This window comes from Manis javanica, chromosome 4 (genome assembly GCF_040802235.1).
Source record: "Manis javanica isolate MJ-LG chromosome 4, MJ_LKY, whole genome shotgun sequence".
Taxonomy (NCBI): Eukaryota; Metazoa; Chordata; class Mammalia; order Pholidota; family Manidae; genus Manis; species Manis javanica.
This window is the reverse complement of record NC_133159.1, coordinates 32,861,719-32,874,365: the sequence shown is the minus strand read 5'-3', so window position 1 is coordinate 32,874,365 and position 12,647 is coordinate 32,861,719. Positions and strand designations below refer to the sequence as shown.

At 43.9% G+C, this 12,647-nt stretch overlaps 1 protein-coding gene across 2 annotated transcripts in view; it reads right to left on the bottom strand.

Annotated features, from left to right (window-relative positions):
* Positions 1-72: 72 nt before the first annotated feature.
* The window catches only part of RIMKLA (ribosomal modification protein rimK like family member A), a 51,549-nt gene continuing 38,974 nt past the window's right edge, over positions 73-12,647 (bottom strand). Inside the window, exons 5-6 of one of the 2 annotated variants that reach the window (XR_012130134.1) lie at positions 4,664-11,245; positions 73-4,172 (exon numbers count right to left, since the gene is read on the bottom strand). Coding sequence is in view for 1 of the 2 variants with exons in the window: in XM_037002338.2 (XP_036858233.2) it covers positions 10,755-11,245 (491 nt within the window). In the remaining variant the exon portion in view is untranslated. Of the gene's footprint in view, positions 11,246-12,647 lie in introns of both variants that reach the window. The other variant, XM_037002338.2, reaches the window with a different exon arrangement.

The following is a 12,647-nucleotide window of genomic DNA, read 5'->3' as shown; positions in this document are numbered from 1 at the left end:
ATATTTGCTAAATGTGGCTTCTTAAACTAAAAAGGCATAAGCAAGTTGAAGAGAACCAGGGGTTCTGATGTTGCTGGGGGTTTCCCACAGAGTGTCTCTTATGTTTCTAAACAGGTAATCACATATTTTCTAAGCATCTTCAGCAGAATTTACAGGTGTGGAGCTGAAGGATCATCCCTGAAATGCCTGGCTAAATTTTTTCTACTCCCAAATACATACTGACTGTTACAAATTATATCATATTATCTGTGACCCTTTATTTAACAAAAATTCACCTTGAGTAGAAGTTCTTCATTCATACCATATACCATTTTATCACTGCATAGCAATGGACCAGAACTGTGCCAAAGGGCCTCAGATAACCAAGGTAAGTGATAAACTGCTCTACCACCAGTGGGTCCCACTACAGATATACATGTCACAAGTGAGGTTCTATGAAATACATCTCCCAAGGACAATAGGTCACACAAAACGAACACTTGGCAAAGTAAGTGCTTCAAAAAGATGATGAGCCATTACTTGAATGAAAGACCATGTCAAATTTTGTTTGACAGAAAAAATATGTCTTTTCTGATACTCATCAAGATTGATGGCAATGAGGTGGAGATAAATATTTTATTTAATATATATGCACACACAAATATACAGTTTCAATAGCTAATAAATATGCAAAACAGCAGGTTTTAAAAGCAATGAACAAGGTTACTATTGAGACCAGGTTATAAAACCAGGATTATGTATTATAAATATTATCCCTTGCTTGCAAACCTTTGTAAGGATTAGAGGTCTCCTAGAACATCTTAATGAACAAGGCAAAAAATAGTTTCAATGAAAAAAAAAATTCATAGTTTGAAAATCATGTTTCACCATAGGAAACAAAAAACTGGATGTGAGGGATGAGGAAGAGAGCACCCAAAAATGACTGCTGGAGTTGTGGTTTGGTCTTTCCTGGTTCGAGCAAGCAGTTGGCTTTGTGCTCTCAGGTGAAGAGGCCATGACAAGAGGAATGTGTAGGGGAGAGATAATAATGGGAATTCAGACTGCCGCATGGTGAGTTTGAGATGCCAACGACCATGAAGGGAGATGAATGGTAGGTAACTGGACATCAATCTGACATTAAGAAAGAACACTGGGTTCGAGAGATAAATTGGGCAATATCATGTAGGTACTAATTAACACCATGGCAGTGGAGGAGATGGCTTAGGGAAGAGAATAGCATTAGGAAATACTCCCAAACCGAATGTTTAATGAAGAGGTGAACTCAACAGAGGAGGCTGACATAATGTCAGATTTATTCAGATTATTCATACACAGAATTTCTATACACCTTTTACTAAGACTCCCCAAATGTTAACATTTTATTACATTTGCCTTATCATTTTCTCTCTAGATACCCATTATTTTCTGAACTATTTGAAAGTAGGTTACAGACATGATGTCCCTTTACCCCCTAATATTTAATGTGTATTTTCTAAAAATAAGGACACTCTTACATATTCTCATCAGTATAATCATCGGAATCAGCAAAATAGCATTGATATGATACTATCAGACAATAAAATACAAACCTTATTCACTTAACCAATTGTCTTCGTGTTCTTTGTAGCAAAAGAAAGTCCCTGAGCAAAAAGTACATTGAGTTGTTGTGTCCCTTTAGTCAGAGGAGTGCCATCAGATGTGGCACAACATGCTGCTACTCATATGTTCTCTGATTTGTCTCATGCAACATTCAGCCAAAATTTTCTAACAAATGAAGCAGCCAAGGCCCTTTGGGAGATCTAAAGAGCTGTGATTCACTGAGGGCACAGTAGATCTGAAGCTGGTGGAAGAGTGCTAATCCTGGGGAGAAGCCTCTTCCCCCATGTAGAAAATTCCCCTACTGTAAGATGCAGCTGCAGGAAAAGCAGTGAAGTGGGTACCAGTGTTGTCACAGGTGGGTGCCAGCAGCATGGAAGCTGGGACCATCTCAGAAGAGCACAGGACATTGGAAAATAGAAGGGGAATTTCACAGGCTTATTCCTGGAGGCAAGAAAACCCCAAGATCCAACAGCTTGGGAAGGTGTCTGTCAGCAGCCTAAAGAACTCTCCACTGGTGCCCCTCCAGTGGTGGTTCTCCTGGTGACACGGCTTCTGCCAGAGCCACAGTCAGGATGGTGGGGAAGCAATCATCACCCTCTCCAAAGTACCTCCTCCCCCAAATACCCTGGTCTAAGATGCTGCTAAATGTATTCTCTTTGAGACAACTGGGGGAACTGGAGCATGGATTGGGAATTAGATGGTAACAAGGAATTACTGTTAATTTTGTTTTATGTCATAAAAGCGTAAGGAAATGTCCTCTTTTAAAAAAGAGATACACGCTGAAGTATGCAGGGGAGAAAAGATACGGTGTGTGGCATTTGCTTTAAGATGCTTAAGGAAAAGAAATGGATAGATGCAGTAAAAATAGAAAATCTTGGTAACTTGAAATCTGGAGAGTTTACTAAACTATTATGTCTACTTCTGTGTAGTTTGAGGATTTTCATATAAAAGAAATATAGGTCCCATTGCCCAGTGTTGGGTTGGAGGACAGAATGAATGGTATGACGGAGCAGTACAACCCAGCTGAGCCCTGCAGCCATCATCAAGCACCAACCCTGTTACTCTCACCTCTGGCTAGGCTGCCTGCCTCCACATGAGAGGAACAGCCTAGTTCAAGGGTTCCAAGCCTGGTGCTGACCACAGTTCCTCAAGGTCTTATCACTGTTTCTCCCAGGAAGCCTTTGGAAATGTCTGAGGCTCAGCTTGACTGTCAGAGTTCCTTGGGCAGGTACACAGATTCTTTCAGTCCCCTGGGGCCCTGACTGCCTCACACAGCCATTCTAATGGCTTTCAGTTTTCACTTGCTGTTTGAATTTTAATTCAAATGTCAATCCAGGGGAGCATGCTGAGCGAGCCCATGACAAGCTCATACCATCTATATTAGTATTTCCCTCTATCATCTTGACAGCTGAGAGTTGGCCACATTACAATTCAGATGAAACTCTGTGCTTGAAAGGAAAATTATGGGGTTTCAGAATGCAGCTGGTGTGTAAGTGAATAGGATGAAATCTCTATGAAGCTTTTTTCTCGATTTATGATATGAAAATAATAAAATATACATGCAGCACATGATTCTTCCTTAAAAAGAACCAAAAAGCACAGAGTTTTGGGGACAAAGGGAAATGAAGCATTCCACTCCGCAGTAATCATTTTAATAAAAAGCAAAGACAGCAAAACAATCACATATAAATGAGTTCTTCTCTGTTGGAGCAGTTAACATTGTTATTGCTGGAGAAACCGCTTGCAAATGAGCTCTTTGGGTGCCTAGTTAAGATGTATTCCTTACAGCACATTTTCAGTTTGCCAATTAGAAACTACAATTCACTTTCCTGGCGGGAACTTCGCTGAAGTACCGCCAACAGTGAGCCAGGACCTCACAAATCACTCTGGAAGTTTAGGAACAAACAAAACAGGATTTCCCGGGTGTGAGAACAGAGGCTAGACAAAACCAGTGGGGAAGCAGTATTTTCAAGTGTCTTTCTTCAAGTCGGTTCTGCAATGCTTGCTTCTGAAAAACACACCTCCTGGAACTCAGATGTTTTAATGTGTACCTGTACCAATTTCTTTCTCCGGCCACCCAATGGAAGTGGTGTGCTGAGAACAACTGATAAGGAAAATACTCAACACAGCTGTCAAGGTCAGCAAACCGCTTTTTCCCTCCAGTTGGCAAAGCCCTCCCAGCTCCCTCCTCCAGGCTCCTCTTGTGCCCTGTGCACGCCAAAATGCCACATATCAAAATAAATATAAATTGCTCCCCTTGCTTGTGCTCAGGGCTCAGACCTTGGGAGATTACTCCCGTCTGAGCCCGCCGGTGTGAAATAAAACCTCAACACTCCAAGACCTCCGAGTGCCACTTGGTTCTTCCGTCAGTGATCCAGTCCAGGTTTTCCAGTATTTTCCGTAACACAACCAGCTCTCCAGGGGGAAAACTTGGTATGTAGTGTCTGCTCATCTCCGTGGGGTAGCTGTTCCCACCGTGGCTGATGTCAAGTTACCAACGTGATGTCGCTGAATGGTGGAGTCAGGAGATGTGCAGTAGTGCATGCACCGTTATACAGCATGTCTGCTGCACAAACGCGGTAAGTGTCCATAACCTCGAGAGCACATGTGATACAAATGTAGTAAAATTATTCGGAAGTGATAAGTTTTTAGTATTTATTACCTATGTCTCTAATATACTTTATTTAACTGTAGGTTTATGTAATTTAATTTTTAATGATGGCTGTGTTTAACAACCAGCTCACAAAATTCCTGAAAATTGAACAGTCTGCACACCACTGGTGCTCTGGGGACCTCAGGGTGGGACTAAACAAACCAGCCACCTGCCCAGTCCTGCCTTCACAAAGACCTTTATTAGTCCTGCAGAGTGATTGAGAGCCCCAGCTCTCCCCTTACAGGGTAGCAGCATTCCTTCTACATAGGAGATTCTGGGAGTCCCACTCAGGACAGGTCCAGGGCAGAATTTTAGCCACTTTGTTGGCTAGTTCCATCTGCTCTCAGGGCTGTCACCCCTGCCCAGTCCAGATGGTGCTGCTGGGTCATCAGAGTTCCCTTCCCAGCCCCTGGCCTTCTGCACTCCCCTCACCTTGTCTGTTTGACAGATTTCATTCAAGTCTCTGGCACCTCCTCTTTCCATTTGATGCAAAGGCAGCAGACCTAATACAGGAAGAGCCAAAGAAACCAGGTGCTAAATCATCCAAGGTCAGGCTGCTCATCAGCTTTCCAGTCTCCCAGTTGTCTGAGGCAGCCTTTCCTCCATGATTCTTCTAAGCCCAGTACACCCCTGAATCTTACACCATAGCATCATGTCTCAAGGACGGATGAGAACTTCCAATCATTAAGCCTAAACCACAGCCTGCTTGAGCAGCCGCCAGCTCTCCCCAACATCTTTTCTTTTCCCCAGCTGTAAAGCTGCTGTCTGCTGGCTTTTATCCCTTGGCCCTGAGCCACCGTGGTGGGAGGGAGCTGTTGTGACTGCTGACAGTGGAGGAAGTGAGAGGAAAGGAACCTGCTGAAAGCCAGGCCCATGGTTAAGTGTTTCACGTTCAAGATTGTATTCATCACATTCTAGGTGATGAAGTGAAGGTTTAGCAAGATTAAGGGACTTTCCTGAGGTCACACAGCTGTAAGTTATGGAGTCAGGATTTGGGTGGGGGCTACATCAAATTGGCACCATTGTCCCTGCTGCCTTCCATGAAGCATGACAACCCTGACAGCTAGTGAGTGGTGTGATGGTTGTGATGCCTGGCTAGTGTAGTGGGATGAAAAACCTATCACCTGAAGAGATGTCATGGGCTCCCCTTGAGGAGGGAGCCACCTTTGTTTAGGACAATGCCCTTAATAAGCCACCCATGGTAGGTGAAATCTTGAAGGTAAGGGAGTTGGCAGGATTCAAATTAAGGAAAGGAATGCCTGTACTGCTGTACAAGAGAGCATAAATGGATTCGGTTCGTCCCAAGGAGACAGGTACCACGTGGAGTGGAAGGTGTGGATCCTTCTGTAATGTGTCAGAACATTTTATGAATGGGGGTGCCATGTCTGCGCTGCTGCAATGCCATTTTCTCACATCACTGAAATACACAGGCACATGGGTGTGCATGTGCCCACACATACACACACACACTGACTCATCTGAATTTTGGGGAGAGAACTGTGCTTCTTGACTCAGCTGATGCAGTGTGGGGATGAGACAACAATGAAATGAGGTAGTGAAGACTGGAGTCAGCAGTGACACCAGAATTAGGTCCCTTAGAAATCACAGAGATCCAAAGGCCCAGCTTTCTGACTTGTCTGCATCTCAAGGGGCAGGGGGTCCTCAGCTGACCTATGGGTGACAACAGGGAAGAATCTGCACCTGGCGGCTGGCTGCAAGGGAGATGCACTGGAACTGGAGTGGGAGGAGACTTCTGACTTGTGGCGACTGGAGGGTATGTATCAATCAGGATTCTCCCACGGGGTGCCTGTGAGAGTTCGGGACCTTCAAACCCTTGGCTTCTGCAGAGGCCCACAGAGGCCTCCACGAATTCCAAGACATTCTGCTGTGAGGGAACACTGGCCAAACTGGGGCCAGGGAAGGCTTCAGTCAGTTTGGCAGGGCCTTCTCCCTCATATCCCATCGCTGATGGTATGAGGTGGGGCCAAATGGTCCTGGCTGGTCTAAAGGCACAGGCCATGACCCAGCCTGCACCATGGAAATCTCACATACGCCTTTGGGCCTCTCAGCTAGAAGCCATCCAGGAACTGAATCCTTCATTGCTAGCACATTGTCACTGTGTTGATCCAGAGCATAGGCTCAGGAGTAGGGAAACGAATAGGCCAAGGGTGGGTCCAGACGGCAGCAAGTGCCAGACACTGTGGAAGAATAAACACCACACTGGACAGGAAATCAGATCACCTGGGTCCCAGCCTTGCTGCTGACGAGCTAGGCGATCTTGGCCTCTGAGTTTCAGATCCCCACCTATACATCAGGGGACTGGTCTCCCAAGTGCTGCTATTCCTGCGGCTCAAACATGGCTTGATAGGTGACTTTCTTGGTGTTGCCTCAGAGCCCCACTGAGCATGATGTGCCAGAGTGAGACTACTTAAAGTTAAAAGGGATGAGGTGCCAGCAGAGGGCCCAGAACAGTGCCAGTGTTGGTTCAGGAAGCACACAGGGGGGAAGAAATGAAAGGCTTGAAAGAACAAAGTTTTTGTACTCAGTTGTTTGAGTTTTAGAAGGGAGTGCTGCAGAGTCTAGCAGTAGACTTGGAATGAAAACATAACAGTTTCAAGAAAGAATTAAAACAATATATTCCTGAGATGAGTGGTCTTCCAGGTAAAAACATTTTAAAGCTGTGATCTGATCTTGAGTCTCAGAGGCAGTCAAAAACTGCACCAGGATGTCTTTAAGGCTACAACAGCAGATCTAAGAACACTAACTTCAGGGACTGTTGTTAGCTGTTGTCAGAGCTCTTCCCAAAACATCTGCATAGCTTGGCAATAGGAGCCTCACCTTCCAGGTACAGAGAAGATTATTAAGCTGAAAATTATTATGAAATAAAGTGAAATTATTACTGACTTTAGATTCACTTTCTGACATGGCTCCTTAACTTACCTCAGACAGCTGTGGCTTTAGACTTCCCTACACATGGTATTTTGGTCATTAACTGCTGGGAGGGTCTGTGGTCCTGGAACCCCCAGCTAACTGCTGCAGTCTTTCCCTGATGTACATTCAGAGTGATCCTAAGAATAGCATTCATCAAGACTTAAAGGAGGGATGAGGCATGTCTCTCCCACTTCCACCAGGGTGGAAGAGAATCCTCGCATCTCATTTTCTCTATACAGAATAATTTCAACCTACTTCTAATTAATACATGTTCTTAATTCTTTCATTAAAACAGCCCTCTGGAGAGCCATTTTTTTCTTCCTTCCCAGTAGAATTCCAAATGATCCCAGTTTCTTATTTCTCCAACTGAAATGTCACAAAATTATCCCAGGCCTTTCTCTTCCTTTGCCTCCTCTCCCCATCCTGTTGTCAGGGAATTCCTTCTTAACTGGGGGCACTGAGTCTGCAAATGTGACAGTAATAGCTAATGATCAACTTATATTGCATATAAGATCCTAAAGACCTGACGTCCCAAATCCACATTCTGGCAACCCCATATCCATCATCAATCAGACAGATAGCATGAATACATTTTCCCAAGTGCAGAATCATATATATTCTGAGTGACTGAGCTATTGGCATTCAAGTTTTGACCAGTTTCAAGATGCTACTACCAGATAATGGGAAAATTATATACATACACTACAATTTATGTTACATAAGGAAGACTTAGTTGATATACGAGAGTCAAGAGTTTCAGATTATATGCAATACATCCAGAAGGCTGTTTGAATACACCAAGAGCCTTACTCCTTTCAGGTTGTAAGGCCTCTGGGAAGCTGCATCCTTTTTCAGGTCCCCTACCACTGTTCAGTGTGCTTATACCAAGAATTCATGGCCTTTTTCTTCCTTTCTTAACTCCCACAGAGGAGGAGTGACAACCATCATAAAACCAGGTGTGGGAGGTGTTCTTCACCACCTCCCATATAATGCATACTCATTAACTCACTTTAACCCCAAACACCCCCAAGAGGTAAATGTAACAGGCATCTCCCTATCAAAAGAGTGGGAAATGGAGTCATGGGGTCCACCTATTGTACAAGGTCAGTCAGTGATTGGAGGGGAGAGCCAGAACCAGGATCTGGCTCTGTGCCCCATGTCCCTTCCAACGGGCCTTGTGGGCAGCTGACAAGTGTGGCCCGGCTGCCTGGCTGAGGCTCACAGGGCCCACAGCCAGTATGGGAGATCCTGGAGCAGGGCTATGATCCAGCTGTGGTCTGGCTTTCTCTGCTTCTAGACAGGGCTAAGTTCCAAGCAGTGATGCCAGTGACTACAGATGCCACTTGCAGCTGGAAAATGGGCCCCTTCTGACAAACCTGGAAGCACCCTCTAGCTGCTCTGCTCAGAAGGGAGGCTGATAGCATCCTTTTAGATAAAGTAGGGAGGTGGGGCTTACACTAAACAGCAGGAATGAGTGAATGCAGCTTCCAGGTCATCACTTGGTTCAGATGTTTATGCAGAAAGCATCTGGCCAACTCTAGTTAAGAACAGACTTAGAACTATCCTTCAACTAGACCCACCCTGAGCGATAAAGGTACATGTCTTAACCTATGTAAAAGTGAAGTATTGTCATTTTCAACTGTACAAGACATTATTAGAGTTAATTTTAGTGGCATGCACCCTATGTTGGACTGCATTTAAACTACTACTATGTAGTGTGGACATCTCCATTACATGGCGCCGAACATTTCTCACTTGTACAACTGTTACTTGGTGAGATCTGATTTTAGCCACCATATTTTAAAAGCCAATTTCTATTTAAATGTGCTGTGACAAAATGTAGGAGTTTGACTTTATATACATTTTACATTTATAGCAGAGTAAGTATACAGGAATTTATACACCCACATTGGGTTGTTGCCTTCAAACTAGTCACCTTGGGAAGACGTGTGTTTAATCCAGTAAACCTTAGTCAGAACATTTCTAGAGCCCTCCTTGGAAACTGTCCAGTTGTAAACTTCCTCAGTGTTGGTGTTTGTCCTTTAAGAGAAGACCTCTATTTTTGAGCAATGACTTTTTTTTTAATAGCCAAAGAGCATTAGAAGGTAAGTCCAACACATAAAATGGGTGACAGTGCTTGGAACCACCTCTGGAGAGGTGTGACAGCTATAAGGCTGTCAGGCCTCTTTCCTTGCATGGCTTCAGAGATAATTCCAAAGAGGAATTCTATGCATTCTTGGCACATGCAACATCATAGCTCAAGAGGATGGTCCCCCAAGGAAATGACTCAGATTATGGTAACTGAGTGCACATGTTTTAGTGTATTTGGTTAAAAGGTAGCCTTGCTCATTTTTGTCATACTTCCTATAAGCAGAAATTGAAAACTCCATCTCCATGATTTACCTCAAGAGAAGGATCATCAGCTCCTTGGTGTCATATCTACATTATCCAGCCTCCCAACCCCACCTGTCACATGTACAATGAGTAATCCTGACATCTGAGTCTCCCCAATTTGGTAAAGTGGGTAGGGACTGATCTCTGGAACCTGGAAAACACTAGCATGTTAAGGAGACTGGAGCGTTTCCAATGGCTGTTATCTACCCAAAAGGCCCACATTAACTCATAGAGGGAAACCTCCTACAGCTAAGCAGTACACAATGTTTTAGTGGGGGACTGGGGAAGCTGATTATCTTCTAGAAGCTGTGACAAAAACCCACTGGCTTCTGGATGACAAGAGAAGAGGGTCCACTGAAAGGAAAGTCATGGTGTTCAATTCTAGTGCACGTATAAGAAATCAAGTGTGTGGCCAGAGCTCACTGAAGTACATTTCCAGCTAAGGCCAAAGGCCGCAGAGGTGCAATAGGCTGCTGGGGCTGCCATGAGTTGAAGCAGGGTCTATAAATTCATAGTGGCAAAGCAATTTGTAGAAAGTCCCAGTTACAGTGCAGGACACTTGCTAACCAGTGGAGTCAAGAATGTTCAGTTTTACTTTCTACAAAGTACCTCATTGAAAATGCTCATGAGGAAGCTCCCTAAAACACCATATCCTGAGTGTCAGAGAAATATGGCCAAGATGGTGATTGATGGGGAGCAGAGATTGATCCTCTAGTAGTGTTTGAACTGTGTATTCTCCAAGCATCTCTCTCTCACACACACATGCACACACACTTAGTGAAGAGCACATAATTGCAATCACATTCCACCTCTCAGCACATGCCTCTGTTGGGTGGTTGCTCTTGAACACAGTACTTCCAGGAGCCGTTCTGAGTTCATGGGCTCTGCTGCTAAAAGCCAGAAGCCACAGCACAGAATCAGCACTTTCAAGTCAGTCGTAATTCCCCAGTGCTTGTGGCAGACATGGGTCTCAAAGTGACCCGTTGGGATGTTGTTCTTGGTGAGTGTTTGATATTAGTTTTTGTGAAAACCACAAAGTTAGGCCATTTGCTCAAATCGTTGTCAGGAAGAATGCTGAGTGCCCAGACGGGATTTCTAGTTTCTGTGCAAATGAAATCACTTTAGTCCAGATTTTATTCACTCACAACTACTAGGGAAGCAGTAGAATTTGGTTTAAATGCTGCCCAAAAGCAGGAATTCACTTAAGTTTTAATTCTGAAGCAATCCTGTTATTAATGTTGTAGCCGGATTCAGACAGCAGGGGGGGAGGAGACCCCACTGTGCTTGCTGAGGAATCCCGGATCTCTCCCAGTTCAGGCTCACTCTCACTAGAGGTAGATCCGCTGTTGGTGGTGTAGACACTCTCTGCAACTCCCTGAGCTGGAGCACAGCCATCTGGCTCTTTCTTTTCCCTGGGACTAGACAGTCCTGGGAGGATGGCCATCTTCCCAACCTGCCTATCAGGCAGCAAGGACATGGTGTAGTCTGCAATGATCCCGCCTACATCTAAGTTGCATGCCTGGTCAAAGGCAAGGAAACCAACATTGGCATTTGCCTCACACACCACAAAGGAGCCATCATCCATGATGAGGAGATCAATGCCACAGAAGTCCATGCCCAGGATGTTGGACACTTGAATAGCCAACTGCTTGCCTTGTTCTGTCAGAGGGCACATAACGCCCACACCACCTGTGGGGGAAGCATAGTATGCAATGGTGACACCAGGCACTGACTAATGAGGCAAATGGCCCATCAAGGAAGAGATGGGGAGTGCTGAGGAGCAGCAGTAAGATGGGCTTTTGCATTACTCACAAAAAGTCTGGCTGGAAATCAGGACACCCCTTCAGGAAAAACAAAATGGTCATTTCTTATCTAGAGTTTTAAAAATGTTTCTATCTTTTGGCCCAGTTATCCCACCATGAAAGAAAAAAATCAGGTAACAGAAAAAAAGCTTCATGCACAAAGATGGTGATGGCACAGTTACTTAAAACGTTGGAAAATCAAAATACTGGTATATAGGCACTCAATAAATATTTGTTGACAAAGGAATGAAAAAACTATAAATATCTCACAATAAAGGAAAAGCAGCATATTTTACAACCATTAATAAATAATGCTCATAGAGAGTTTGTGATCTCATTGGAAAGTACTTCAAAGGAAAAAGACTTTGCAGTATGACCACTACAATGCAAAAAGACATTGTGGGAAAGAATATTACCACAATGCTAATGTTGGTCATCTCGAGATGGTGGGAGTAATGAAAAATATCTTTTTTCACTTGACTTTGCTGTACTTTGCCAAATTTTCTACACAGAAAATTATTTAGAAAAAGACAGAATTAACTTATTATAAGAAGAGGGAGATGGGGAGGCTTATGAGACAAAATTTTATACCAAAGAGAGAGTCTGACTTCTTTTACATGTTAAAAAGCTAGGTCCTCGCATTTAATTGTCTCCCTGGAAAGACTCAAAACTTGTATCCTCAGGTCCAGTAACTAATGTCTTTACCTTAGCGCTGTCCTTTCCCCACCTCTTACACTGCATAAGGAAAAGGCTATAACAGTTTTTCAACGGCTCTCCAAGAAAGCAACATGAATTACAAAATCGTGTGGTTCTCTAGTTTAAGAATGAATTCCCTGCAAAGTGACTAAAAAAGACAAAATGGTAACACGTAAGGTTCATTACTGTGGCACCACACATGATTAACACAGAAATTAAATGAGCTAATATGTCAGGTACTTAGTACTGTGTTAACCCGCAGCTAGCGTTTGACTCTGTCATGCCACTTTGTCATAGTACCTTACAACGATCTGCCTGTGCGTCTTCTACTTTACTGGCCCACAAGCTGCTGAGGGCAAGGGCTCTCTCATTACTCGCTACCCTCTCAACACCTACCATAGCCTTCTTGTGGAAACTGCTCCACCAGTCCTGAAGCAGGAAGGAGCGAATTGGTGTCTCAGTCTCTTAATTAGTCACTAGACTTGGTATAGTCATCTGGCAATTTAGGAAATAATGACTATGGGTATTTGTTTTCATATTAGCAACACACAAATTCAATTAAATAGGTTGATAAGAGTTTTCTGTGACAGAGA